The sequence below is a fragment of the Sander lucioperca genome, chromosome 8 (genome assembly GCF_008315115.2).
Source record: "Sander lucioperca isolate FBNREF2018 chromosome 8, SLUC_FBN_1.2, whole genome shotgun sequence".
Lineage (NCBI taxonomy): Eukaryota > Metazoa > Chordata > Actinopteri > Perciformes > Percidae > Sander > Sander lucioperca.
In genome coordinates, this window is record NC_050180.1 from 31601376 (window position 1) to 31629306 (window position 27931).

Genomic DNA, 27931 nt, shown 5'->3' on the forward strand with positions numbered 1-27931 from the left:
TAGGATTTGAGCTGTCATTGTCCAGGTCTATGTTTATTTGTGTGTTCATGGTGTGTGTGTGTGTGTGTGCGTGTGTGTGTGTGTGTGTGTGTGTGTGTGTGTGTGTGTTTGCTGCTGTCAGATAATCAGTCAGACTCTCAGTCCGACATGGAATCAGTGTTTGGTGATGAGCCCCCTGCTGCTGAGTGGAGATCTGCAGCACATCCAGCAGGAGCCGCCACGCATTGTCATCGAGGTGTACGACGACGACGCGCTGGTAACACCATGTAGACGGATCCATTGACAAATTAAACAAGTAATGCTTTAATCATGGTTTTGCTGCTAGCTGCTGACTCTAAACTTGTGACCCTCTCTGATCTCATCCCCGTCCTCTGCTGCGTGCAGAGTAAGGCGGAGTATCTGGGAGCCACGGTGACGGTGCCTGAGGTGCGATTGTCCTCTGACCCCTACACACCTCCAACTCTGCAGTATAGCCCCCTGCACTATGGCAGCCAGACAGGAGGAGACCTGCTGGCTGCTTTTGAACTGCTGCAGGTCAGTCAATAACCATTCAGTTTCCATCTTGATGATGCAGGATGAGACAATAATGAAGAATGAAGCACTGATAATGAAGAAGTATCATTGTGATGAACGTGTAGATCCAAGAGTTAGAAGAGCAGAGTCTGCCGGCGTTAGAGGAACAGGAAGGAGGCATCTTCACGGTTCCTGCCAATATCAGACCTGTTCTCAGCACCTACAGGCTGGAGGTATGGCTGCTCGTGTGTCTGTGTATGTGTGTGTGTGTGTGTGTGTGTGTGTGTGTGTGTGTGTTTTAGGACACTCAGGCTTGTTAAAACTACTGTATGTTTGTGATGTTATGTTTTTTAAAGATTTCTTCTGACGTAAAGTTTTGTTTCATCCGGTCCATGAACAACACTGAGCTGAGTTGTTTTGTCATTGGACGATTCTCTGCATGACACTACACACTCATTTATCATTAAAGTTCCTCTGCCATTTTTTTCTTGACAGCTGACAGGTTAAAGGTACAAAGTTTTAACCCAGCACTACTGGGGAATGGTATATATATATATATATATATCTATATATATATATATATAGTGTATATATTATGGCATGCTGTTTAGGAAATTATTATTTATATGTGAAGTTTGAATATATTGAATGAAAGTCTGAATATATTGAATAAACCTTGAATATATGAATGTCTGAATATATTGAATGGAAGTCTGAATATATTAAATGAACGTCTGAATATATTAAATGAAAGTCTGAATATATTGAATTAAAGGCGTGTTGACGTTAGCCTGATGAAAGGGATCTGCCTGACCAAAGAGGTTCCTTTCATTCGGTCTTCCATGATGAAAAAGTGAATAAACTTCTTCATTGAAAAAATCGTTACCAGTGTGAGAAACCGTTACCAGTGTTTTGGCCTGCATTCGCCAGTGTGTTAATAATCTCTTCATTGCTCAAAATTGCTGACACTAGATTTCTTTCTGATTCACTCATTGTGTCACACTTCGGTTAGGACTAATCACAACGAAAACACAAGATGACGGCAGACAATGACGTCAGATTCCATTTCAAATTTCATTCAATATATTCAGACATTCATTCAATATATTCAAGGTTCATTCATTCAATATATTCAGACATTCATTCAATCATTCAATATATTCAGACTTTTATTTATGTATATATTCAAGGTTCATTCAATATATTCAAACTTTACACACACACATATATATATATATATTTTTTATATATATATATATTTTTTTTATTTTATTTTTTTAACATAGCCAATAAATAACACACCAAACACTTTTGGTCTTAAAATCCAACCCCAGCACTCAGCTCTAACAAACCTTTATGTATGTGTTCTGTCCACTAGGTGTTTTTCTGGGGTCTGAGAGAGCTGAAGAAAGTTCAGTTGCTGTCTGTTGATCGCCCACAGGTACACACACACACACACACACACACACACACACACACACACACACACACACACACACACACACACACACACACACCTGTGTTGTCTTAACTTAGCTAGGTATGTGCTCCTTTCTGACTGCACAACTAAAACACAGTAGTGTCAAGTCAAGATGTTTTAATTTAGTTTAAAAGCTATAGTGCATAGTTTCTGTCGCCCACATGAGGAATTCTAAGTAAAAACTGTTGGCTCGTTCACATGATACAAGCCTTCTGTGACGCACATCCCCACCCCTCCTCCACGCAGTTGCTAGTAGCCAAGGAGGACAAGGAGGATTAAAAAAAAACGTGATGGACTCAGAAGACCGGACGACACAATCTTCTGAACATAGCCATACTGAGAAATACGGAAAGAGTTGTGTGGAGCTGATAGTCTTAATTAGCTTTGTAGCAACTCATTTGGCAATGGCTTGAATGTAATGGACGTTCATAATATCAAAAAGTTATGCACTAAAGCTTTAAATAGCCCAATATCACAAATTACAGATTTGCATGAAGAGGCTTACAGCATAGGGCACACACTATTCCTAGACTCTTGATTCAGATACTTCCCAAAAAACCTTTTAACAAGGAGAAAAATGAAAGAAACCTCAGGAAGCATCCATCGTCGAAAAACATGAAACTAATATCCAGTTAATTTACACATTAAAAGAAAAGATCTGGAAACTGTGAAAGACAAAAATGATGAAAAACAGATGGTGAGACCCTTGTGAAATGATATAACAATAAGCTCTTCTCTTTCCCTAGGTCTTCATAGAGTGTGCAGGTAAAACATTGCGTTCCTCCGTCATTCAGAAGTACAAGTCCAACCCAAACTTTACCACGCTGGTTGATTTCATTGAGCTGGTAAGACCAATAGAGCATTTATACCCCATGTTTTTTTTTTTTTTGGAATGATGTTAATGGAATGATGGAATGATGGAATGAGGTTAATTAATGGACTTTCTTCGTATAACATACAAGTTCTACTCTATTCTGCCGTCCTTTAGGAGTTACCAGAGAACGAACACCTCCACCCTCCTCTCAGCATCACTGTTGTCGATTGGCGGGCGTTTGGTCGCAGCACGTTGGTAGGAAACCACATTATCAACAACCTCAAGGCCTTCAAATACATCCCACCCCCAGCCCCGCCTGCTCGTGTACAGACACACAAACCACCCAAAGTCAGATACACTCTCGGACCTGCCCTGACACCAGATCCACAAAGCACTGAGGGTAATAAATCAACAGAGGAGCTACACAAACGTTTTTGTTGATATTATCGTATGTGATGATTGGAGAGCAGAGAAAAAAACTGTAGTAACATTGAGTGATTTTTCGGCCACAGTCAAAATTTATGTATAAAATGTATTTTTTGAAATGTTTTCTTACATTAAAAGAAAACTCTTTTTTTTACTTGAAAAATATATTTTTGGATGCAAAAATGCCAGGGACTCAGAGCACATAAACAATATAAGTATTAAGTAGTCCTTCTGTTAAGCCTTAGGTCAGTATGCATGTTGGAAAGGATTAAAGATGGTTTTTTTTAGATTTTTATTTGGGCATTTTATTTGTATAGGACAGTTTAAAGTAGACTTGAAAGGGGAGAGAGAGGGGGAATGACATGCAGCAAAGGGCCGCAGGTCGGAGTCGAACCAGTGGCCGCTGTGTCTAGGAGTCAACCTTTATATATGGACACGCGTTCTACCAGGTAAACTACCCAGGTGCCCAGCAATAAAGATGTTGATGAAAATGATGATGATAGAGAAGATAATTATGATTGATTGATTTACCAATCTAGTAGGCTCAGTTGATCATGTCCCATAGGAAGATTTACCTTTGTCACTCGTCCAATAGGATCGTCCCAGCACGCTGGAGAGACCAGTTCAGCTGCAGCACTAACAAATCAAGACTTCCTGATCACTGTGGAGGATGAAGTCCCACCTACACCTCCAGACCCACCCGACCCTAAGCAAGAAACCAGGAAGAAAAGGGTGACGGTCACAGCATATACTATAACTACATAAGTAACTATGTTCTTATGGATCACATATATCGCTGTCTAAATATTCTTTGCATGTGCATGTTGTATATATATTTTAAATCCAGGACAGCACGACAATGGGCTCTCGTGGTCGTTCCACCAAGCGGAGGAAGCGGACCATCGCTGACGAATCAGCAGAGAGTGTCATCGACTGGTGGTCCAAATACTACGCGTCTGTAGAGAAACAGGTAGCTCTGATTGTTCAGTTTTGTTGCGAAAGATAAAAAAAAAATAGATTTTTTTCTCCAATAGAACATGTGTGCTCCTGTTTATGTTCCAGGCCCAAAAGGACAGCTCTCCTTTCCCCCAGATCTTTGAGAGAGGTAAGAACTCATGTCTCATGTGACGTTACACCTCTGTCAGTCAAGGTGTTCTGTGACTCACAACACTTGAGCTCCTATCCCACTGGACAAAAAAACCTACTAACATCTGGCTTTTGTCTTTAGTGGAAAAGGTTACAATTGGCATTCATTTCCGGCACAAGTGACTTTGCAGTAGTCGCGGGTATTTATCGGCTCCAGCTCCGATCGGCAGCGATAGAAACATGACACCTGGGTGGACACGCTAATTTTTCTCCCCTTTTCCGACACGATGCAGTTCCGGATGTTGGCGCGTAAATAAAAAGAAACAGCATGCATTAGTGCCTGAACATCAGCACTGAGTTTGAAAGAGGGACTGATAAAGTAATAGATATAAAAAAGAAGTTACCATTGTAACATTTTCACTGGCCTCCATACTGCTTTCTATGGTTAATTAATCCTGATTTTAGCGTGTTTTCCCACATTTGAAATACCTGAATATATCTGATCATTTTGGTGGAAAAAGGTTATTAATTGTGTTTTGTTGAATTCAATCCCATATTAGTGGATTCGTTCTCTATTAACTGGGGTGTGACGGAAGTCTGAAAGACACTAATCTGTAATAATATTTAACACATTACTTAACACTTGTTGCAATTAATGTGACCAACACCAAGGTATTTCCCCCCTTTGTCCTGAATGCCGTGAATGTCCGTTTTTGTGCACCTTATTGAGACACTTAGACACACTAGAGGAGAACGTCATCCACACTGAATCTCTCTGTTTTGACCCTCTGTTGTCATTAACCTGTATTTTTGTATATTTTGTCACATAACTTTGCAAACATAAAATAGTGATCTGATTGGCCCCTCTGATTTGGCATAAAAATATGATTCAAGTCAGTTGTCTGTCATCAGAAACATTACCCTTTGTGGTAAATGACAATAACTAAACCCTGCTGTATTAGAAGTCATTGTAGGTGATCAATGTCCACAAAATAGGAATGAATTCCCCCAAAAAGTGGTGGTTAAGAAGAGATTTAGAGACTGTGTTCTTATTGTTTAGGCATTTCGGAGTGAATAGATCTTTACAAAAACATCTTTTGAACATGTTGCTTTTACCACTGAAACTATCAGTTTAAATGTAATGGTGCTTGCCCACTGCTATTACCAGCTCTGCTCTGCTCTGCTCGGCTCGGCTCGACTCGGCCGCGATGCCCCCGTCCTCCATTGCAGATTTAGTACTGCCTCATGCGTGAGGCGAGCGTGGCTGGTCGTCATAGCGATGCCGCAGGACACTGCTGTGACCTAACGTGACACACACACAGAACGTCGGAGGTGTGTTGTTTTTGATTCTCGGCATGTGGCTGTTGCCACAGCCAGAAGACAAATTTTGTTTCAAAAGACACCGCTGGCTAAACTATTTAAAAATGGTAGGTTTGTTCAGGACCCCCCCGTCTGTTGCTAGCAATGATGACGCAGCGATTAGTGACGATTCTCTCTGACCAATCAGTAGTCTGCAGGTTTTCACGTCACCTTTTGGTATCGCCTCAGCTTGCTTGGAACCTCGACGGAGGTGATACTAAAAAAAAGTACCTGTTAGCTAGTGCGAGGTACGTTTTTTCATAATGGAAAATCAAAAAAGGCTAGTAGACTCGAGGCGAGTCGAGCAGGTACCATGTAATGGAAAAACGCCATAAAATAAATATGCAATTAAAGTGGTCTTAGGAAGGGTTACCCCATCATTTCCCCCTGACCCACACACACATTGTTGTGCATTGCAGCTTTGCCGTACCAGAGCTTGCTCAGCGATGGAATAGACTCCTTGGGTAAGGACAAAGACACGCAGTTAAAAAAGTTCTCATTACGGGACATAAAGCAATTTCAAGCCAGTTTTAGCCTCTGTTAATCGTAACTTCCTTGGAGGAAATCTTCTGCTTTTCGTTTACTGACAACTGGAAGCTCTGGGGACTGACTGTACCTGACTGGTTTCTGTGGTACTATCCTGTAGATAGATCTGTTAGGCTCTGTTTAAAGTATTACACTGTTGATGTACTGGATGTGTGGTTCTGTCACTGCATGATCTGCCCTGCAGCTACCACTGTTACCCTCCAGATACTTTTAGCAGTGGACAAAATGGTGTTGGCCGCTTTACTGGGGGTACAAACTACAACTACCTAAGATTTTATTATAGAGGGATCACTATGGTGTTATTTAATGTTCAGGTGAGCAGCATTTATAAGGTTTCTGAAAAGTCCTCCGGAAAGGGCAGAATGATGGTACTTTTCCCATGGCACACCAATCTGACTTTGTATGACATTTCTTTATGAAATTCTATACTATAACTTTTTCTGACTTTTTTTGAATGGCATGCTGGGCATGCACAAGCTGCAATGCTATTGATAAGGGTATATGCGTCCTCTTTGTACCGTTTGAAAGCATGGCAAACTCCAAAAACTTTATCAAAACATGGACAAACGTGGATAGAACATTGTATATTCTGACCGAAACATCTCTGTACAATTCCAAACATGGGCCGAGAGCCATGGCACATCAACGAACATCGGCGTTTGTCTGTGTGTGTTGGTGAATGTTTGATTGGTGTGCCATGGCTAACAAGGATCTCTTTCTTCTTTTGCATTTTTTTCGGAGATGAGGGAGACTAAAGACTAAAAAAAATTACTGAATGTAGTTTGTTCCCTCCCGTTAACCGCTTTGTCATCACAACGCAAACACATGTTTTGGCTTTCTCTTTACTTCCATGCAACGGTGCCTTGTGTAGGTGTGTCGCCACTGAAAATATCTTGTCTTGTGTGTTCCAACAGTCAGCAGCTTATCCGATGGGGACAAGAAGAAGAAACAGAAAGGAAAAGGAACCTTGGAGCCAAGCATTGGTCTGCCTACTAAATTAGCCACACTCAAGGTACACCGCTCCCAAACACTGCAAGTCCAATAAGATCACAGCAGACACTCTGACAAACTAGATGCTCAGAATTAACACGCACTTCATAAATATAGCACAGATTAAGTTCCTAATGCTCCAAAAAGCATGTTGGTAAGTAACGCAGTGTGTGTAGTCCGACTAAGCTTGATTGACAGCTTCCTCGCCCTCCTTTTACTTGTTTTGCACCCGTTAAGGTGGGGCAATGTATGTTATCATTGTCATTATTTAATAGAGTGTGTGTCATCCGGTAAATCCCCCCATACCTCATATCAGCATGCAAAAAGGATGAACTATAAAAAAAAAAATTCTACCAACAAGTAGAATTTCACATGGATAGATACTGTCAGGATTCTGCAGACCAAAGTTTGGTGCATTTGTTAAAAACAAAATTCTCTTTACAAATATGTGCTAATTTTTTTTTAATCAAACCATATATCTTGGTAATAATACATGTCAGAGAGAGGAAAGTTGGATGCAGTGATGCTGGCAATCTCTCTGCAGCTGTACAACAAGGAGCTGGAGGCAGAGTTTGGCCCTTTTGATGATTGGGTGAACACATATGAGCTGTTCAGAGGGAAAGCCAATGAGGAAGAGGGCGTGACTGAGGAGAGATTCGTTGGCAAATTTAAGGTGAGACAATAAAGTTGAATGACCTCTATGGGAACCACTCATCTATATTCACTATTGTTCCAATCCACTATGTGCATAACCTTCTCTGCAGGGGCGTTTCTGCCTGTATAAGCTGACTGAGGACGAGGATTGGGACAAAGACGCAGACACCGGGGACTTCAGAGTCAACAGAGGAATCCCTCCCAACGGACCGGTCCAAGTCCTCATACGGGTTTACATCGTCTCTGTGCGTCTACATTTTATTGATCAGTTTTAGAAGTTTGAAGTGTATACTATGGATGTTTTGGGGCATTTAGACTAAATGCACAGCTGTTGAGAGCATCTCAGAATAATTGTCCATAGTCCGCAACTAGGCTTCATTAAGGAATATCGGAAATTAAAATTCACAAATTTGCCTATTCCCCAGCAAAGAAGTAAAATAACATTATGGCTAACACCTAGAAAGAACTAAAGGAGAAAATGTGCACAGCAAAAACAAAAGAATGAAGAGATATGTATCCCCTTTTCTTCCTGCTTGTTGCATCAAACAACAAATTTACTTACAAAAGTGGGTGAATCCTCCTGCAGCTCTGTGGGCTTTTTAAAGACAATCTGATTGTCTATTTTGATGGCAGGAGCTTTCCCAGGAACCTTTTTAGGAACTATCAAAAATGACCTGCATTTCAACCAGATGTACCATAGTCTAAATCTAGTTTCTGTTGTATAGTTTCTGCTGTCCCAGAAGTCTGTTCTTCATATGCAAAGCAATACATTACAAGGAACAACGTGACTTCGACCTCCTCCACATTAATTGTGTTGTCATTTTTGCAAGTAAAATTACTTTGTTATTGCTGTTTGATTTTGTAATTTTCTTATCAAATTAATTCACTGAGCCCCGTAGAACTATATATAGTTTAACTCAGGGTTCAAAAATGAACTTTTTCGTCCACCAGCCAAATGGCTAGTGAATGTTTGGCTTGTGAGTACACTGGTGGATGGTGCTAATTTTAAACTTGACTGACTGCAGTGTAATAGCTAACATGCAGGTCTGTTAATGTAGGGGAAGCCAGGGAAAAGTCATGCAAACAGGGTTCAAATATAGAATCCTTGCTTTTATGAGACTAAACTATACCAACGTGTTAATGTTCTCTCCTCTCTCTTCAGGCGTCTAACCTGCACCCAGCTGATCCAGATGGGAAGTCGGACCCTTACATTGTTATTCGACTTGGCAAAAACGAAATCAAAGACAGAGACAACTACATCCCTAAACAGCTGAATCCTGTGTTTGGAAGGTACAGTATGTGGCTGACTGACTACAGCTTATCCCTTTGTTTTAAAGTATTTTCATGTTTTGGGCCCGACACAGAACTTCTCCTTTTCTTCCTGCTTCCAGATCTTTTGAGATGCAGGCAACATTTCCTCACGAGTCTCTGCTGTCAGTGGTGATCTATGACTATGACATGGTGGGAGGGGACGACCTGATAGGAGAGACTCGCATCGACCTGGAGAACCGATTCTACAGCCGACACAGAGCCACCTGTGGCCTCCCTACTGAGTACAGTGTGTGAGTCTGGTAGTTTCATCCAGCCGGTTGGAGTAACTCCTTAATTCTACGTCGTCTCTGTGCTCTTATTTGTTTTTTCATTTTAGTTTTTATTGGATTTTCCGTGTATATCACAACTCTATACGGTCACATCAATTTGAGTGTTAATTACATAGAAAACAAATTAATAGCAAACAGACAACAACACAAGTAACAGAGCCTGTGAGAAAATGTAACGACAGCCACAAAAATAAAAATGTTGCACATTACAAGTAGCTGCCTTATCTTCAAATGAATACACGCTGTGAGCCAGTGTCCTTATATTTTGTCTAAGTATCCACTTCTGCCATCTCTTTGCGTACAAATCTTTCCTCAAACCTTACACACAAGTCAGTCTTTTTCATCATCCTTATTTTTTGTATGACATTATACCATGGTTGTCATTTTTATCCGAACCAACAACTTGAACTAAGAAAGGCTGCAATGGAGAAAGCTTTTATTAAAGCAACACTATGTAACTTTTAGCGCGAGCTGTAGTTCCAGTGAGACAACCTGTAGGGGGACCGAAGCGGGAAAAGTTACATAGTGTTGCGTTAAAACCTTACGTCTGTATAATAACCACACTACAACAGGTTGCTATGCCTCCTCTGTTCTTCTCTGTTTGTCTGTTAGTGACGGTTATAACGCCTGGAGAGACTGTCTGAAGCCGTCGGAGCTGCTGACTAAGCTGTGCAGAGAGAACGGTCTGGACGACCCTCAATTCAGACCTGGACGCATCACTGTGGCTGAAAAAGTTTTCATTGGCAAGACGCTCTTCATGCATGAAGGTAAAGACTGGACACACTACATACTGCTGTTGGTCTGCGATGAGACTTTAACCGCCTCCATTTAGCATTTATAAGCACTATAAAAACATGGATTACATGGTTTATAACACACTATAATGGTAGTTGTGAGCAGAGACTTTTATTAATGTGTTTATTAATGTGCACCATCAGTAACACTTTACTTGAAGGTATCTACATAAGAGTGTCATGACACTGTCATGAACACATGACACTGTCATGAACACATGACACTGTCATGAACACATGACACTGTCATGAACACATGACACTGTCATGAACACATGACACTGTCATGAACACATGACACTGTCATGAACACATGACACTGTCATGAACACATGACACTGTCATGAACACATGACACTGTCATGACACATGACACTGTCATGACACATGAACCCTAACTCTAACCCTAACTCTAACCATAACTTGTCATGACAAAAACCGAATGACACTTACTAAAAGAAGCGTTATGTCATAAATGTTTATGACTTGTTTATAATGTTTATGACAGTGTCATGTCACTCTTATGTAGATACCTTCAAGTAAAGTGTAACCACACCATCTCTCAACAATTATAACTTATCCTAAGAGGACATATTTTAAATGAATAGAAATATTTTACGTAATTTGTATTCCTTATCTGTTTTCTGATAATACTTGTTGGGAAAATAAACATTAACAACCACTTAATTACAACTACATAAAAGTGTAGTGTGTGGGACATTATGTGTGATGATTATGATGTGTGCTCATGTCTCATGTCTCAGACCAGCCACTGGAGTCCTATGAGCACTTGTCTCTGAAGATCCTGCACCGCTGGGCAGAGATCCCAGCCGTGGGATGCAAGCTGGTACCAGAACACATTGAGACCAGAACTCTGTTCAATAAGGATCGGCCTGGCATGGACCAGGTATTTTATAGTATTTTAACACTAACAAAGTACACGGTTCTCCGACTGTAATATGGATTAAAACTAAAATATTTTTTACAAAGTTTTCTTCAGACAACAAAAAGTAATTTGGCCTTTGTATGTCTTTAATCTATTCCACCAGCCTTAATCTTTCAGAATAAAAGCATATGACATTTTTATGACATACTATTAGTATAGTATGTTTTGCAGGTGCTTTTCAGAATAAAAGATTTACAGAATACAATTAAAGAATCAGAAATACATATAAAGTGTATGTACCCTGTGTGACATAAAAAAATAGTTAATTTCAACAAATGTAATCTGATGCAAAAAACTGCAAATTAGATATCAAAATACTTCTGTTGGCTAGTACCTTATTCTCACACCAATAAACAATCCAAAAACATATTTTGAGAAACAGTAGACTCATCATTTTCAACTCACTATTATAATACTCTGCTTTTATTCTGAAGGCCAGAGGCTATTTCTGGAAGTCTAATATTAGCTGAAGGAGCACAACTAGATCATGATCCATGCTTAGTGTAATCGTACTTATTTTTGTGTGTGTGTGTGTGTGTATGTGTGTAGGGTCAGGTCCAGATGTGGGTAGACATGTTTCCCATGGACTTACCTCATCCCGGACCTTCAGTGGACATTTCACCTCGAACACCAAAAGGGTGAGAGCTTTCTCAGCACCTAAATCTTTAAGTCTTGATGAAACAATATATGTTTTTGGAAAGGGAAACTAACACCCCCAATGTGTGTGTGTGTGTGTGTGTGTGTGTGTGTGTGTGTGTGTGTGTGTGTGTGTGTGTGTGTGTGCGTGTGTCTGTCTCTGTCTCTTCAGGTACGAGCTGCGTGTCATCATCTGGAACACAGAGGATGTGATTCTGGAGGACACCAACTTCCTGACCGGTCAACAGTCTAGCGATATCTACATCAAGGCGTAACTACAAGTTTCTTTTCTTGCTCTTCCAAATGCAGATATTTGATTGACTCCATTTGCTGATTCTAAACACTATATCTTTTCTTGGTCAAAAATAAGTTAGCCTACTTTTCCTTTCCTTTTAATGTCTATAGAAAAGATGTAAGCACTGCTACTGTCGATCTTTCTCTGTAGCTGGTTGAAAGGTTTGGAGGATGACCGACAGGAGACAGACGTCCACTACAACTCTCTGACTGGGGAAGGAAACTTCAACTGGCGCTTTGTGTTCCCCTTCAGCTACCTGCCTGCTGAGAAGGTACTGACTAGTGGACAGTCAGACGCAGGGTCACACCTCGTGAATCCTCGTGAACATCCCGCCCCTTCTGGTCTACCACCATGGGACCTTGTTTCGGGAAAAATATGTGCGGTAGTTGACGGCGAAAGACAAATCATTTTTTTATCCTGTTTGAATTGTGCCATGAATTACACATAGGAAGTTTGTCAATATGAAAGCTTATTTTCAGGGTGCCCACGGGGTCTTGAAAAGTATTAAATGTCTTAAACCCCATTTCCAAAGTTTTACATTTCAAAGCTTGTTTCTTAATGTTAATATATCCAAAGAAGTTGTATATGCTACAGTTTGCGTAGGCTTGTAGTGGGATAACTGTGTAGTTAATTTATGGAATCTTCTTGGATTTTTAAAATTTCTGCTTTTTTTATTGTACAGTAGATTCGAGAGACAGGAAAGGCGGGGGAAAAAGAGAAAGGGGATGGTACTATGTTTTTTTAATGACTATTTTTATGACATACTATATGATGAGTTTTTACGTAATTATTTATGACAGTGTACTATGATTTTTTTACGATCTTTTATGACATACAACTTTTTTACGTCATTTTTATGACAAACTATACTATGACTTTTTATGACTTACTATACTATGGCTTTTTAATGACATTTTTATGACAAACTATACTATGACTTTTTATGACTTACTATACTATGACTTTTTAATGACTTTTTTTCGACATACTAAACTATGACTATTTTATAACTTTTTTCGATATACCGTATTGGTATACTATGACTTTTTTCAACATACTATATGAGTTTTTCCGTCATACTATACTATGACTGTTTCCGACATAAACTATGACTTTTTATCACTTTTTTCGACATACTATACTATGACTTTTTTCATCATACTATACTATGACTTTTTTTGACATACTTATATGACTTTTTTTCGTCATACTATAGTGTGACTTTTTATAATTTTTTTCAACATACCATACTATGACTTTTTTCAACATACTATACTATGACTTTTATCACTTTTTTCGATATAGTATACTATGACTTTTCATCACTCTTTTCGACATACTATACTATGACTTTTTTGATATACTATACTGTGACTTTTTTTTAAACTTTTTTTGACACACTATACTATGACTTTTTTGATATACTATACTATGACTTTTTTCACTTTTTTCGCCATACTATATGACCTTTTTCGTCATACTATACTATAACTTTTTTCGTCATATTATGACTTTTTTATCACTTTTTTCGACATACTATACTATGACTTTTTTGACATACTAAAATTTGACTTTTTTCCATATACTATACTGTGACTTTTTTATGATTTTTTTTCGATATACTATACTGTGACTAATTTGACTTTTTTTTGAACATAGTATACTGTGACTTATTTCGTCATGCTACACTATGACTTTTTTCGATATACTATACTGTGATTTTTTTTTCACTTTTTCGACATACTATACTGACTTTTTCATCATACTATACTATGACTATTTTCAACATACTTATAATATGACTTTTTTTCATCATACTAAACTGTGACTTTTTTCAGATTTTTTTTGACATACTACACTATGACTTCTTTCATCGTACTATACTGACTTTTTTCGACATACTATACTCGACTTTTTGATATGACTTTTTTCTTCATACTATGACTTTTTACGACATACTATACTATGACTTTTTTTGTCATACTACACTATGACTTTTTTTCTATATACTATACTGTGACTTCTTTTCCACTTTTTTCGACAAACTATACTATGACTTTTCCCGACATTTTTCATGACATACTATACTATGACTTTTATACGTCATTTTTTATGACATACTATTCTATGACTTTTTATTACATTTCACAGAATTCACAATGTTCTAAAGGTTTAATGAGACAAGCAAGGATATTTATATTTTCTAACAATCGCTACATTCACTTAGATGACGAGAGCATGATAAGAAAAAGTCTCAGGATGGACAGATGGATTGTCTGTTTTTGTTCTCACAGATAGGACAACAGTGTTACAATTAATGACACAAGTAAAACACATGAGAGAGGTTTTCTTCAGAGTTCTCACAGAATGGAAAGTGAAATGCAACATTAACAACACATAGTATACTATGACTTTCTAATGGGACTTAGGAATATATTAGGAACCTGCAAAACACTATTACATTGCCAACACACATCTCTTTCTCTTACAGGTAGTAGTGGTGAGGAAGAGACAGCACATTTTCTCCCTGGATAAAACAGAGCAGAAGCTTCCTGCCATCCTTAGTCTGCAGGTCTGGGACTTCGAGACGCTCTCCTCTGATGACTTCCTAGGTGTGTGTGTGTGTGTGTGTGTGTGTGACTGCTTAACGTGTATCTGTGTTTATCTGTATGTATATTTGACTGATAATGTGTATGTGTTTGTTTGTGCATGTAGGGACCGTGGAATTAGACCTCCATGGCTTCCCTCGAGGGGCAAAGACGGCAAAGTCATGTAAGATGGAGATGTTGACGGACGGGACAGAGAAAATCTCCATCTTTCAGCAGAAGAGAGCAAGAGGCTGGTGGCCCTTCTGCAAGTCTGGAGAGCTGACGGTACGTAAACAAACACACACTGTCAAAAAACAACCAAGTCATACAGACTGACAAGCACTTGTTGAGACTTTGACTGACAGGTCTGGAAAGTTTGACTGAGGGGTGTGCTCGGGTGTGGGCTGAATCCATCAGGGGAAAGTGGAGGCGGAGTTCCATCTTGTGACAGCTGAGGAGGGTGAGAAAAATCCTGTTGGCAGAGCCCGCAAGGAGCCGGAGCCGCTGCCAAAACCAAAGTAAGAGTCTGGCAGTATTCTCTCTCACCAAAATCGAAACTGGTGTGTGTTCCTTAACGGTAGTTTGCTGACCGTAGTTGATTTTGTAGCTGCTGGAATGCGATGCTATTTGGACTTTCGATAGCTTTTAAATGATTACAATTTGTATTTTTACTAGCAGTTAGATAAGAACAATATCATATCTGTAGGTTAAAGGAATAGGTTAACATTTTGGGTTAAACACACTTTCTTGCCAGACATGAGTGGTATAGATCAGAGTTCAGTACAGACATGAGAGTGGCACCGATCTTCTGTGTCAAACTATTCCTTTTTATATAAAATAAAGCACCTCAGAATCAGAATCAATCTGGACTTGTTTAGCCTATTAGCACAATGCTGGAAGAAGGGGGAAATACCTCTGTCTGAGGTCTGTACCATTGCTGCTAAATGTACTACTGAATAAAACTACTTAATTATCGCTTCTCCTCCTCTCTTCCACAGTCGTCCAGACACCTCCTTCTCGTGGTTTGTCAATCCATTCAAGTGTTTCTTCCACTTGGTGTGGCGAAGCTACAAGAAGTACATCATCATCGCCCTGGTCCTGCTCATCACAGTACTGTTCCTCGCTCTGCTGTTCTACACACTGCCAGGAGCCATTTCTCAGAAGATAATTAATGGATAACACACAAAAAAAACAGACTATGTTCACACTGTAGTTCTAAACATATACTCAAAATTATGGATGGCTTTTAGATGATGCAACTCCCCTTCCGTGCCTGACAACAACGCTCCCCAGCTTTTTACATTACCTATTTTTAAGATGTATGTCTTTACATCAATAGGAACAAATGGGTTTGTCGCTGAGAGCCATAGACACGTTTTAGTGTAGTATTGAGAGACAAACACATTAGAACAACAGTCTTGGTCTTTTCTTAGGAAATGTTAACAAAAACAAAAAACTAAAATATTACAAGCCTTGAAGCATAGGTTCAGGTTTTTTTTTTTTTAACCTATCTAAATACAATACTCAAATGTATTTTTACACAGAACGAGGACTGTGGAATTCATCCCCATCTCTTACAGTTTAGTCATGCTACGGAAGAAGGGCTTTACAGCCAGTATGAAGAGGAACAATAATTACAACAACCAATAACGCTTACAACGTCAGTGTTGTCTGAAGAAGGACTTTAAAAAACATCTGAACCTGTACTATAAGCTTATCTACATATTACGTATTAAGGAAGAGTCCAGCTTAGTGAAAATAAAAAAGTACGACACAGTGCTTATTTTAGCTGCATTTATTAGAATACATGAACAGGTAAATCAGGCTTCTCATTTTTATCTGGTGATTGTCAATCTTCAGTTTATTCTGGCCAAACTACAAAATGAATGTATTTTTCTTGTAAGCAGCCTTGACATGTTTCTGGCAAATAACTCTGCAAGTCAAAGTAATCATTCTCAGGTAATTTCTTTGTGTCCTCCTCTCATACACATTTCAACTCCACAACAAAGTGCAAAAAAACAATTATACATTAAATAATGACAAATGGCAGTATATTTCAATCAGACAAACATTTCACTTTAAAATACATCAACAGATAACATGTACTGGAGAGATAAAGATAATTTACATTTAAAAGTATCTACATATATACACATTCAATAATTTATATTGTTCCTGTGTTAGAAGATAATTGGTTTGTACAAGATCCTGAATGTTGTTGAAGTGTTTTGATTTGATTGAATGAGTTTACAGTAGCTGTTTTGTTGAACTACTATATTGGATGTTAAGTGTAACTGATGTAAAATGAGAGTAAAGACACGGAGATCCATATCAGGTGCTCTAATTTTTGGGTTTGTACATATGTGAAGGGATAAGGTGCTTGTAAGTTTAACCTGATGAAGATTCATCAGGACTTTAAATCATTGTAATCAATAAAGGAGTGATTTTAAGTTTTAGCGCACATACTCTCCTGTTATTGTGTTGTGAATGGGAGTTCAATGACTCTGTGTTTGATTGACCTTTCCTGAACACCAACAATGACAGATTTTGAAAAACACATTCTTAAAAAAAATCTCTCTTGACTTTCAAACATCTCACTGCAAGATATCTGTGTCTGTCAGAGACATACTCTGCTGCAATAGGCTGACCTGGGGGTAAGAAGAGGATGATGTCACAGTGTGTTGATGTGCGGCCATGTTTGGGCCTCTCGGGAGCAAAGACGAGGAGGAAGAGGTAGAGGGCATGAAGGGGAGAGAGGCAGAGATGCCGTTTGCTGCTGACATGTTGCTGAGGACTGACTGAGGCAGCGCTGAGCTCTGTCTCTGCTGACTGCTGGAGGTGGCAGCTGAAACACAAGACGCCAATTTATTGGCTCATAAAGTAGATAAAAAGCACAGTCTGATGGCCCTCTGATGGTCTGATGGCCCTCACTTTCCTGAGAAAATCAATCAGTTTATATTAATGTATCTTATATTTATGAACTGTATTCCTTATACGTTACACAGTCTTCAAAATATTACAACCAAACACAAAATGCCCAGGGACCATAGGCGGGAAATGCATGGAATAAAAATACCATAAAAGTCATAGTATAGTGTGTTGGAAAAAAAGTCGTAAAAAGTCATAGTATAGTGTGTCATAAAAAACAATCATAGTATAGTATGCCAAAAAGTCATAAAACTTCAATGTAGTATGTCATCAATAAAGTCATAGTATAGTTTGTCATAAAAATGTCATAAAAAGTCATAGAAAAGTGTGTCAGAAAAAAGTCATAGTATAGTATGCCATAAAAGTCATAAAAAGTCAGACTGTAGCATGTCGTAAAAAAATACATAAATTGTCATAGCATAGCATGTCATTAAAAAGTCTTTAAAAAAGTCACAGTATAGTGTTTCATGAGTGTCATAAAAAACTCATATTATAGTATGTCATGAAAGTAAAAAAATCATAGTACAGTATGCCATAAAAGTTATAAAAATTCATAGTATGTTGTAAAAAATTACATAAGTCATAGTATAGTATGTCATTAGAGAATCTTTAAAAAAGTCATAGTATAGTATGTCATAAAAAAGTAATTAAAAAGTCTTTAAAAAAAGTCATAGTATAGTGAGTCATAAAAAACCATAGTATAGTATACCAAAAAGTCATAAAATGTCAGAGTGTAGTATGTCACCAAAAATGTCATAAAAAGTCATAGTATAGTATGCTGTAAAAAAGTCATAGTATAGTATGTCACAAAAAGTCATTAAAAAGTCATAGAATAGTGTGTCATCATTAAAACGTCTATAAAAATCATAGTATAAAATATTACATAAAAAGTCAGAGTATAGTATGTCATTAAACAATTACATAAAGTCATAGCATAGTCTGTTATAAAAAAGTCAAAAAAAATGTCATAGTATACCATGAAAGTCATAAAATGTCAGTGTGTAGTATGTCATCAAAAATGTCATAAAAATCATAGTATAGTATGCTGTAAAAAAGTCATAATACAGTATGTTGTAAAAAAGTAATAGTATGTCATAAAAAAAGTCATTAAAAAGTCATAGAATAGTGTCATAAAAAGGTCATAGTATAGTATGCCATAGAAGTAATAAAAAAAGTCAGTGTTGTAAGTCGTAAAAAATTACGTAAAAAGTCAAAGTATAGAATGCTGTAAAAAAGTCATAGTATATATAGTATGTTGTAAAAAAAAAAAAATCATAGTATAGTATGTCATAAAAAAGTCATTAAAAAGTCTATAAAAATTATAGTATAAAAGATTACATAAAAAGTCATAGCATAGTATGTTGTAAAAAAGTTATTCATGTCATAGTATAGTATGCCATGAAAGTCATAAAACGTCAGAGTGTAGTATGTCATCAAAAATGTCATAAAGAGTCATAATATAGTATGTTGTAAAAAAGTCATAGTATAGTATGCCATAAAAGTCATGAAAAAGTCAGTGTAGTATGTCGTAAAAGATCACATAAAAAGTCATAGTATAGTCTGTTATAAAAAAGTCAAAAAAAATGTCATAGTATACCATGAAAGTCATAAAATGTCAGTGTGTAGTATGTCATCAAAAATGTCATAAAAATCATAGTATAGTATGCTGTAAAAAAGTCATAATACAGTATGTTGTAAAAAAGTAATAGTATGTCATAAAAAAAGTCATTAAAAAGTCATAGAATAGTGTCATAAAAAGGTCATAGTATAGTATGCCATAGAAGTAATAAAAAAAGTCAGTGTTGTAAGTCGTAAAAAATTACGTAAAAAGTCAAAGTATAGAATGCTGTAAAAAAGTCATAGTATATATAGTATGTTGTAAAAAAAAAAAAATCATAGTATAGTATGTCATAAAAAAGTCATTAAAAAGTCTATAAAAATTATAGTATAAAAGATTACATAAAAAGTCATAGCATAGTATGTTGTAAAAAAGTTATTCATGTCATAGTATAGTATGCCATGAAAGTCATAAAACGTCAGAGTGTAGTATGTCATCAAAAATGTCATAAAGAGTCATAATATAGTATGTTGTAAAAAAGTCATAGTATAGTATGCCATAAAAGTCATGAAAAAGTCAGTGTAGTATGTCGTAAAAGATCACATAAAAAGTCATAGTATAGTTTGTCATAAAAATTACATAAAGTCATAGCATAGTATGTCATGATAAAAGTCATTAAAATGTAATAACGAGTCATAATATATTAGCCTAAGTATTATAAAAATTTCATAAAAAGGTCATAGCATAGAATGCCATAAAACGGGGGTTTTCCTCACACATTTTTCTGAATTGAGTTATTTGCCACAATAACTAACCCTGATTGTGACACATCTCATCTCGGGTTCAATTCAGTTACTAAATGACAACAGCAGCCTCGCTTAAAAGTGACCTTCATAAAAGGGAGGTTCTGCATGTTGCCAAAGTGCTCTGCTTTGAAACCAGAAGACACAGGCAAGTGACAACTGGGACAGAACCGTTGACAAAAAGTAAGTCCAAGGTCTGTCTCATCTTACCACAAGTCACTCTGAGCTGCTGATGCTGGCTGCTGTTGGGAAAGCCAGTTTGAGAAAGACCTGCTGCGCCACCTAGAGCCTAAGAATGAGCAAGACAAAAATGACAGGCTTTGTATTATTATGAAGGAATGCTCCTTCTATGTAAATGATCCTTGTGGCTTATAATGAGGTCTGTAGGTAGCAGTTTACGTGTTCATTATTCAAAACTAAACCACTGTGCAATTAGGTAATGTATTGAGCATGACATCGTAGGTAGGATCTGCTGCTGGTGTGGTAGTGAAGGTATCACTTACTAGCGTGAGTGTGGTCACTGACAGCACTTAAGTAAAGCTGTATGAGTCCATATTAACATCTCTAACACAATAAACTAAAACTAATCATTGAACGCTTCATTCAAAATCAGACAAAACACAGACCCACTGAAAAAAAGGAAGTTGTGAGACCTAGAAATGTCAATTTCCTACAGAGAAATACTTGCTAAATATGACATATCCTTGTGTCAGGGACATCTTTCTCTACACCATATACTCCTTTCTGCGATTAAAAAAAAGCCAGTCGTTACTGACCTGAGTCTGGTTAATACAGGCCTGGAGTTTCCTTTTTGCCCTCCATCTGGCCACCCTCAGTCTGGTCTTCTCTCGACGCTCTCGCACCTTCAGCACAACAAAATCATCGTATTTTACATTCAATAATAATAATATAATAATCAATACAGGCAACTGTAAGATGACACTTTGATAGAAAATGTCACTTTAAACTCTACAATCCTGAAACGTTTTTTGATGTGTATGAGTCACACAGATTATTATTAGAATATGTAGAATATTTCTGTAAGGACAGAGTCTGCCATGAACACTAAGGTTGACTAACCAGATCTGCCAGCAGCGGCTGAGGCAGCGTCTTCTCCAGCTCTCTGCGTTTGTTGATGCTTCGCCTGCGGAGCTCATTCCTGCGCAGTTTGTATTCTTCATAAAGGCTGAGGTCTTTAGTCCAGGGCCGCACCGCCTGGCGAGGTGGGATGCCAGATGGCAAAGCCACCATCGATTGTAGGGAGGCCACCGGCTGAGGCATCAGATCTAAGAGAACACACAAGGAGGGGTTTGCAGTGGTGGGGCTTTTTTTTTTTTTAAACAAATTGCAGTATAGATTAGAGGTAGATCAATATATCAGGTTTCTGATTTATATAATCAATGTTGGCCTCCAGTTATAGCAGCTTTTCTTTTGGCCAGGGGGCATAAGTAGGGAAACCACACCTTTGCATTCATTACTGCAAATGCAAGAAATTGTACTCAAAATCTAGCAGTACAAACTCAGAAGCATGACGTCTGCCCACTCACACAGATGTACTCACAGGTGGTTGGTCGGGCTGAGCTGAAGGCTGCAGTGTGGTTTCTCTGGCTTGTTGGAAGGCCAGACCACTCCGTCACTGACCTTTGAGCCTGGAGGAACAGACAAAAGCATTCACTCTCATCGACAGATCGTTCTGAACCGTATGATATTCAGTGCACTCTCTGAGTTGTCTATCTTGTAATAACGTATCTTAATTCCCTTGGTTTGTTTTTCTATCCTACATGGGTGTAGAAATTGCCAGTGATGGTTTTTCATCACTGGCAGATTTGTCCCTGCTGGTGCAAAAAACGTTGCCTCAGAAAGAAACCGCCACTTTTATTTCAGAGGGACTGACACACAGTGTTCTGTTCTTCTCTTTACAGGTTCTTAAAAGAACTTTTTATGCTGACATGTTATTGTGAGATTTGATATTCAGCTCTAGCTTTACCTCTGACTCTGGAAGATGACCCTGCTGAACCTGGCAGTCCAGCAGAAGGGTGGCCATCACCTCCTGCTCCTTCTCTGGCTCCTCCTTGATACAGATCACCTCCTCCTCCTCCTCCTCCTCCTCATGGGCCTCCTGCTTCACCTGCATTACAACAGGGGACAACCAGGGCTTTAGGACTGTGATTAGAAATCAAAAGACAATACAGCACCGCCGCTAGTTAACTTGTAGTTAGAAGGACTATACGTGTACTGGTATCTTTATTCCATTCAATACCTTTCTGTAGCGGTCAGCCTTGAGGTGTTTTTTGTGTCAGTACTTTTGTATTGTGTTGTGTTATTGAGGTTATTCTTACCAGACACACACAATTTTAAATAGTTTCTGGCACACTCCAGGACACTAACTAAAACCTCCCAGTCCACTGTCTCTCTGTTGGACAGATCTATTCAGTTATATTTTTGCGTCTTTCATTCTGTGAAGCACACATTTTCTATGATGAGCACTACACAATTTTTTATTATTATTATTAGAACTATGACAATATATTATAAATAACAGTCACAGCAATATTTTTGACTTCCACTTGGTAATGCTTACCAGTTACATCTAATCACATTACATGTAACTGAAGTATTAGGCTTAATTGCCCAAATAACTTATAATCAAATATGCTGTCTTTAATCTTAAAGCTTTAGTGCGTACCTTTTTATATATTAATGAATAGGGATGTCCCAATCAGGTTTTTTTGCCCTTGAATCCAAATCCGAGTCATTTGATTTTGAATATCAACCGATACCGAGTCCCGATCCGATACTTCTATAATATATTAAAAAAAAATAAAGAAGAGCAAAAAAACAGATCCAGGATGTTCCTTATTTTTTATTTAATTCACCTTATTTTAACATTCAACAACTCTGTTAACAAACAGAGCACTTCTGTTACATATCTCACAGTTTGCTATGGCAATGTTGTTGTCATCAACTTTATAATCCCTCCAGACCGCAGACATACTCGCGCTTTCCGCTTCAAGCTGCTTCCGTGTTCTACTGTGCTGGCACTTAACCAATAGCATCTCAGCAACAAAGTGATGTCATGCCGCACGCGTTGCTGTTTCTGTGTGGAGTCAAAAGGGTCTAACTCTGTGCCACCGCATAACTATAGATGTGTTAAAAAATAATGAGAAATATATATACATGTATGTCCGATTCCGATCGAGTCTGAAACCACGTGATCAGGCCCGATTTCCGATCACGTGATCGGATCTGGACATCCCTATTAATGAATGTCCGTTACATTCAAGCCATTGCCAAATGAGTTGATACAAAGTTAATTAAGACTATCAGCTTCACAAAACACGCTCTGTATTTCTCAGCAAGTGAAGATAATTACCTCTTCTGAAGGCCCTTGTGTCTACTACTGTACAATGTTCTCCTACTACAAATGACGTAAATATTTATAGTGTCAGCCTTTTCTCTTTGTCCTCATTTTAAAAGAGGTCAGAGGTCAATTGTGGAGCAGGTAGGGCCCACTTCAGTAGAGTGTGCGTCTGCGTAAGTGAGTGTTGCCACCTGTGGAGCAGAGGAAGTCAGAGTGGAGCTATCGGCCTGCGTGGAACCATAAGGGGACAACGAGCCAACGGCTGACTGCAGGCCCGGTTCCAGAGTCAGGGCCTGGACAGTAGGAGGGACCTCGTCAGCATCCACACCTTCTGTATGTGGCTGCAGAGTGACGGTCCACTCACAGTCGTCCTCCTGATCCTTGCTCTGTGCTGTGTCTCGCTCTGCGGGACAGAACAAAACTGCACAAAGGGAGACATGTGTTCAGGGATACACGGTGGCAACAATGGGATTTTGTCAATGCATGTGCAGCAGTCTCAGCGGTTTTTCCTATTTTGTGACCACAACACAGAATGTACTGAATTCAATTGACAAAAAAAAAAACAATCAGTGCTCTCTGGTGGACAAACTATGTAATGAAGCAGTATGTCCTGTATGTCCCTAACCGGCTAACATACTCATTATGCAAAGTGGCCCAATTTCAGAACAATTATCAATTATATCATTGGAATATAATCATTGATGCATTCCTTTACTGTAAGTGTTTACTGTAGTTTTTTTTATTTCACCCGGGAGAACAATCAAGTTAAAGTTATAATCTATAATATTACATCAAAATGTATTTGTTGATTAGGTTTTTTATTATTTATCTTCAAAGTAGCTAGTGAGTAATCAAATAAATGTAGTGGCGTAAGAAGTACAATATTTGCCTCTGAAATGGAGTGGAGTAGAAGTATAACTTAGTGGAAATTATGTCTGTGGAAGTTCTCAGTTGTCCAGATCATAGTTATTTAAGGATGGTTAAAGAAATCCAGGGCAACTGGACTTGGTTAAGGTTCTTGAAACCTTGACCTTAAACAAGTCCAGTAATTCTTGATGATTTTTTTACCCTCCTTGGATGGCAGAAAATATATAGCTTGGCTTGTACCTAGTTACAGTCAGGGTTCAAAATTAACTTTTTGTCCACCAGTCAAATGGCTAGTGCATGTTCAAATTTCACCAGTCACTAAATAGATTACCTTTCTTTTTGTTGGCTGGTGAGTGAAGCTAATCTACCAGCCACTTGCATATACTACCAGGTGGCTGGTAAATGGTGCTAATTCTGAACCCTGGTTACAGTACTTGAGTAAATCTATGACCAGACCTTTCAAATCATATGTGGTGAGGACACACACACACACACACACACACACACACACACACACACACACACACACACACACACACACACACACTAGAGCGAAAATCAGATATCATGATATTCTGACCAAATACCTCAATATCGATATTGTGGCAATATTCTAGGGTTGACAATTGGTGCTTTAACAAAGTGTCTTCACACTTAGATTTTAGATATAATGGATAGTGGATATAATGTCTAAGTGGGGAAAAGGCAAATAATAGAACAACTAGAGCAGTCTGGGAAGTTCAGAAAAGTACATCACTTTACTGTAATGCAGCCGTTAAAACCAGGAAAAGACAACACTTATGTCATATCACGATATTACGATATCCAAAATCTAAGACGATATCTAGTCTCATATCACAATATCGATATAATATCGATATGTTATATACGCGCGCACACGCGCGCACACAAACCCCTGTACCTGTACTGCTGTCCAAAGATTCTGATGATAATGTGTTCACAGAGAGTGAGACAGACGTGTCGGAGCTCACAACTCCCACATCTGAATGACAGCGCACTCTAACTGCATGCCTGCTCGTGCTGTGTGGAGAGGTGCATCCTGGGAGTAAAAACACAGAAAGGAGTAAGACTCATCGGAGTAGACGGCCAAGTAGGAGTCGGTCGTTTTTTCGTGGTCATTACCTTGATTGCTTCTTGTCAGTGGTCCCTCAGAGGTCCTGGTCTGAGTAGTCGAGCATGATGGAGAGGTGTCGGTGGAGGAAACACCTGCACTGCCTCTCTGTGCTTGAAGAAAGGTGGACGGGTGGATGCGGACCAGAGTGGAGGCAGAGGCTCTCTGCTGCAGCTCCTCCTCCACTCCTTGCCTGTAGTACTTCAGCTTCAGCTCGGTGTAGCGCAGCTTGGCTCGAATGTTGTCAGTCTCCTTCTCTTTTTGGGCCTTTTCCCTCTGCAACGTCATGACGTCCCTCTTCATCAGCGCAACTTGGGCTTTCAGCTCCTCAAATTTGACTCCGACCACTTTGAGCATCTCAGCCAGCACCGTCTCCACCGCTACATTCACTGCTCGCTCAACCACGGTACCCATCTGGCCTCGAATCAGCGACACGGCAATGCTGACATCCATGTTGAAAAGACCTCCGATGAACCTTCTCCAGCCGTTTTAGGGTCAAATTTTTACCTGCATGCAAAATTACATCACAGTTTAGAAGTGCAGTTTAATTATTCAGCTATTTGTCTACAATTATGTCACTTAATCCAACTGTATAAATTGCAAGAGTATACAGAAAAATAAATCACACTAAACATTTAGTCCCAATTTTTTGTTAAAGTTACACTATCGTCGTGCAGTGCCGTTAACCCAGTTCTGCCAAAAAACATTATATTGATTAGCTATGCTGTTGGAAAATCAAATCCAGAAACAAACAAAGCAGGGACAAGAAAAGGATCAGAGTATGAACTTCATTTTCTTTTGCATTGAATACGAAGCTGCAAGATTACTCCTGCTCTCATGAGTTACTTGGAAAACAAACGCAAAAACTGTCCAGTTTGTACATGTCAGACATCAATCAAGACCAAAACCATACCTTTATTAAATGACTGCCTAATAACGATACCAATTTTCTGTTGCTACAGCTCCTGAGTATGCATACTTAAAAATAATAATAATTGTTATTATTTTGTTTCAGATGTCACACGACTTCTTCACTGACATGTGTGTGAGGTAATAAGCATTTCCACTGTGAAGAACATTGTCTGCAATGTGGACAATCTTCACAATAAACAAATAAAGTGCTAAAGACACATAAGTGTTCCCTAAGTGTCCCATAAAAATACCAGTACCAGTCTGTGAACCACTTTTGGCTGCATGCTTGCATGAAAGATGCTATATAAATAAAATAAAGTTGAAGTTAAATACTTGATGGTGCAGCAAAACATGCTTGCTTTCTAAAGTGCTCTGTTACTGAAATAAACTTTAACTTAAGATGAGCATACGTGAAACATATTAACGATAGCGTTACAGTAAAATCTGGGATCTCCGACTTGCAACGTTGGTTTAACACTCGAAACTTTAACTACACATTTCAGACTGTGTTGAACGTCGTTCACTAAAGTCAAAATTAGAATGAAAGAGTTAACATTCGACTTACCATGTATGCTTGTTGGTGATAAACAGCTTAGCCAGTTAGCTGATAGCTAACTTAGCTAACGAGAAGCCTCTTTAGTTATGCACACCATTCGTAACACTAAAGAACTATTCTTGAACACTGTTTTCTAGTACATTGACTCCGGTTTCGTTCTGCAAATGGTTTATTTAAACATACATTTGGGAATACGTCTGAACAGTAGCTAGTGTAGTTTTACCATCAGAACCACAAGGTTTTCCGGTTTTCCTACATGTGGAAGTGTTTCCGGTTATACGTAGATACCGCCGCATTGGCCTCTTCTGTACGTCGACGCGGTCGCCATATTGGGACGGACAACCCGCGCCTCCTTCGCATGTATGTCTATAGAGGCAGGAGGTCTATGCACAATTAAAATCATCATTTACGGCTGAATTTCCAACCGATTTTAAGAGCTTTGCTTTGCTACAAATGCCAGACATGTATTCATCATAAAAGGATACTTGGTGTAATTAAAAACCTAGGTTTTCATTCCAAAAACGTAATCAGTAAATCAGTCAGTAAATATTTTAGCTTTATTAATTTTAGAACCAAATGTGTTTAGATTCAGCAGAGTAAGCTATCACTGCTAAGATGCTACTGCACCCACATGGCTTCTCAATATCAATAGTGTGTTTTATAATTCTTTTAAAAACATTGTGAACAGAGATAAATAAATATCAATTAAATGATATATTACAAGTAAATTAAATATAAAACATAAGGTGACATCAGTAAGTCAATTTATATACAGGATTCGATTTTCTGGGGGGATGCGTGGGATTTTCCCCCTTTCTGGTCTACATATCCCTGCCACTGCTGAATTATTTTTATCCTCGGTGGGGACAAAATCAGAGCCGTATATTAGAGATCTATATATCTATATATACGGCTCTGGACAAAATGTATCCCCCCCTCAAAGTGATCAATGCTACTTCACCAATAGACCATTACCTACATAAAATAGAAGTATTTTAAACCAAGGGGGTAAGTGTTAGGGGTGGAACGGTACATGTATTCGTATTGAACCGAAACGGTACGGGCTTCTCGGTTCGGTGCATGAAT

General features: G+C 38.5%; 2 protein-coding genes across 3 annotated transcripts in view; one reads left to right on the plus strand and one right to left on the minus strand.

Moving 5' to 3' along the window:
- fer1l6 (fer-1 like family member 6) overlaps positions 1-17295 on the plus strand; it is a 31892-nt gene extending 14597 nt beyond the window's left edge. The window contains exons 23-46 of the mRNA XM_031306457.2: positions 122-256; positions 385-534; positions 639-746; positions 1892-1954; positions 2740-2838; positions 2982-3207; positions 3829-3965; positions 4081-4203; positions 4296-4338; positions 6098-6142; positions 7139-7236; positions 7759-7887; positions 7979-8113; positions 9031-9158; positions 9260-9430; positions 10082-10236; positions 11028-11170; positions 11759-11847; positions 12018-12116; positions 12291-12411; positions 14632-14752; positions 14856-15013; positions 15146-15246; positions 15727-17295. Coding sequence (XP_031162317.1) covers positions 122-256; positions 385-534; positions 639-746; positions 1892-1954; positions 2740-2838; positions 2982-3207; positions 3829-3965; positions 4081-4203; positions 4296-4338; positions 6098-6142; positions 7139-7236; positions 7759-7887; positions 7979-8113; positions 9031-9158; positions 9260-9430; positions 10082-10236; positions 11028-11170; positions 11759-11847; positions 12018-12116; positions 12291-12411; positions 14632-14752; positions 14856-15013; positions 15146-15246; positions 15727-15907 — 2958 coding nt within the window. The 3' untranslated portion in view covers positions 15908-17295. The remainder of the gene's footprint in view (positions 1-121; positions 257-384; positions 535-638; positions 747-1891; positions 1955-2739; positions 2839-2981; positions 3208-3828; positions 3966-4080; positions 4204-4295; positions 4339-6097; positions 6143-7138; positions 7237-7758; positions 7888-7978; positions 8114-9030; positions 9159-9259; positions 9431-10081; positions 10237-11027; positions 11171-11758; positions 11848-12017; positions 12117-12290; positions 12412-14631; positions 14753-14855; positions 15014-15145; positions 15247-15726) is intronic.
- si:ch211-67e16.4 lies at positions 16509-27120 on the minus strand. Of its 2 annotated transcripts, none has more exons than XM_031306615.2 (10): positions 26855-27120; positions 25389-25884; positions 25174-25305; positions 23570-23799; positions 22005-22145; positions 21579-21666; positions 21098-21303; positions 20794-20880; positions 20228-20306; positions 16509-17573 (listed from the first exon to the last, which is right to left on the minus strand). In XM_031306615.2, the coding sequence occupies exons 2-10, from the start codon at positions 25828-25830 to the stop codon at positions 17323-17325; spliced, it is 1656 nt and encodes a 551-aa protein (XP_031162475.1). In that variant the 5' UTR covers positions 25831-25884; positions 26855-27120; the 3' UTR covers positions 16509-17322. The 2 variants fall into 2 exon arrangements, with proteins under 2 accessions (XP_031162475.1, XP_031162414.1); XM_031306554.2 differs by having other exon boundaries at positions 25168-25305.
- Between the last annotated feature and the right edge of the window lie 811 nt (positions 27121-27931).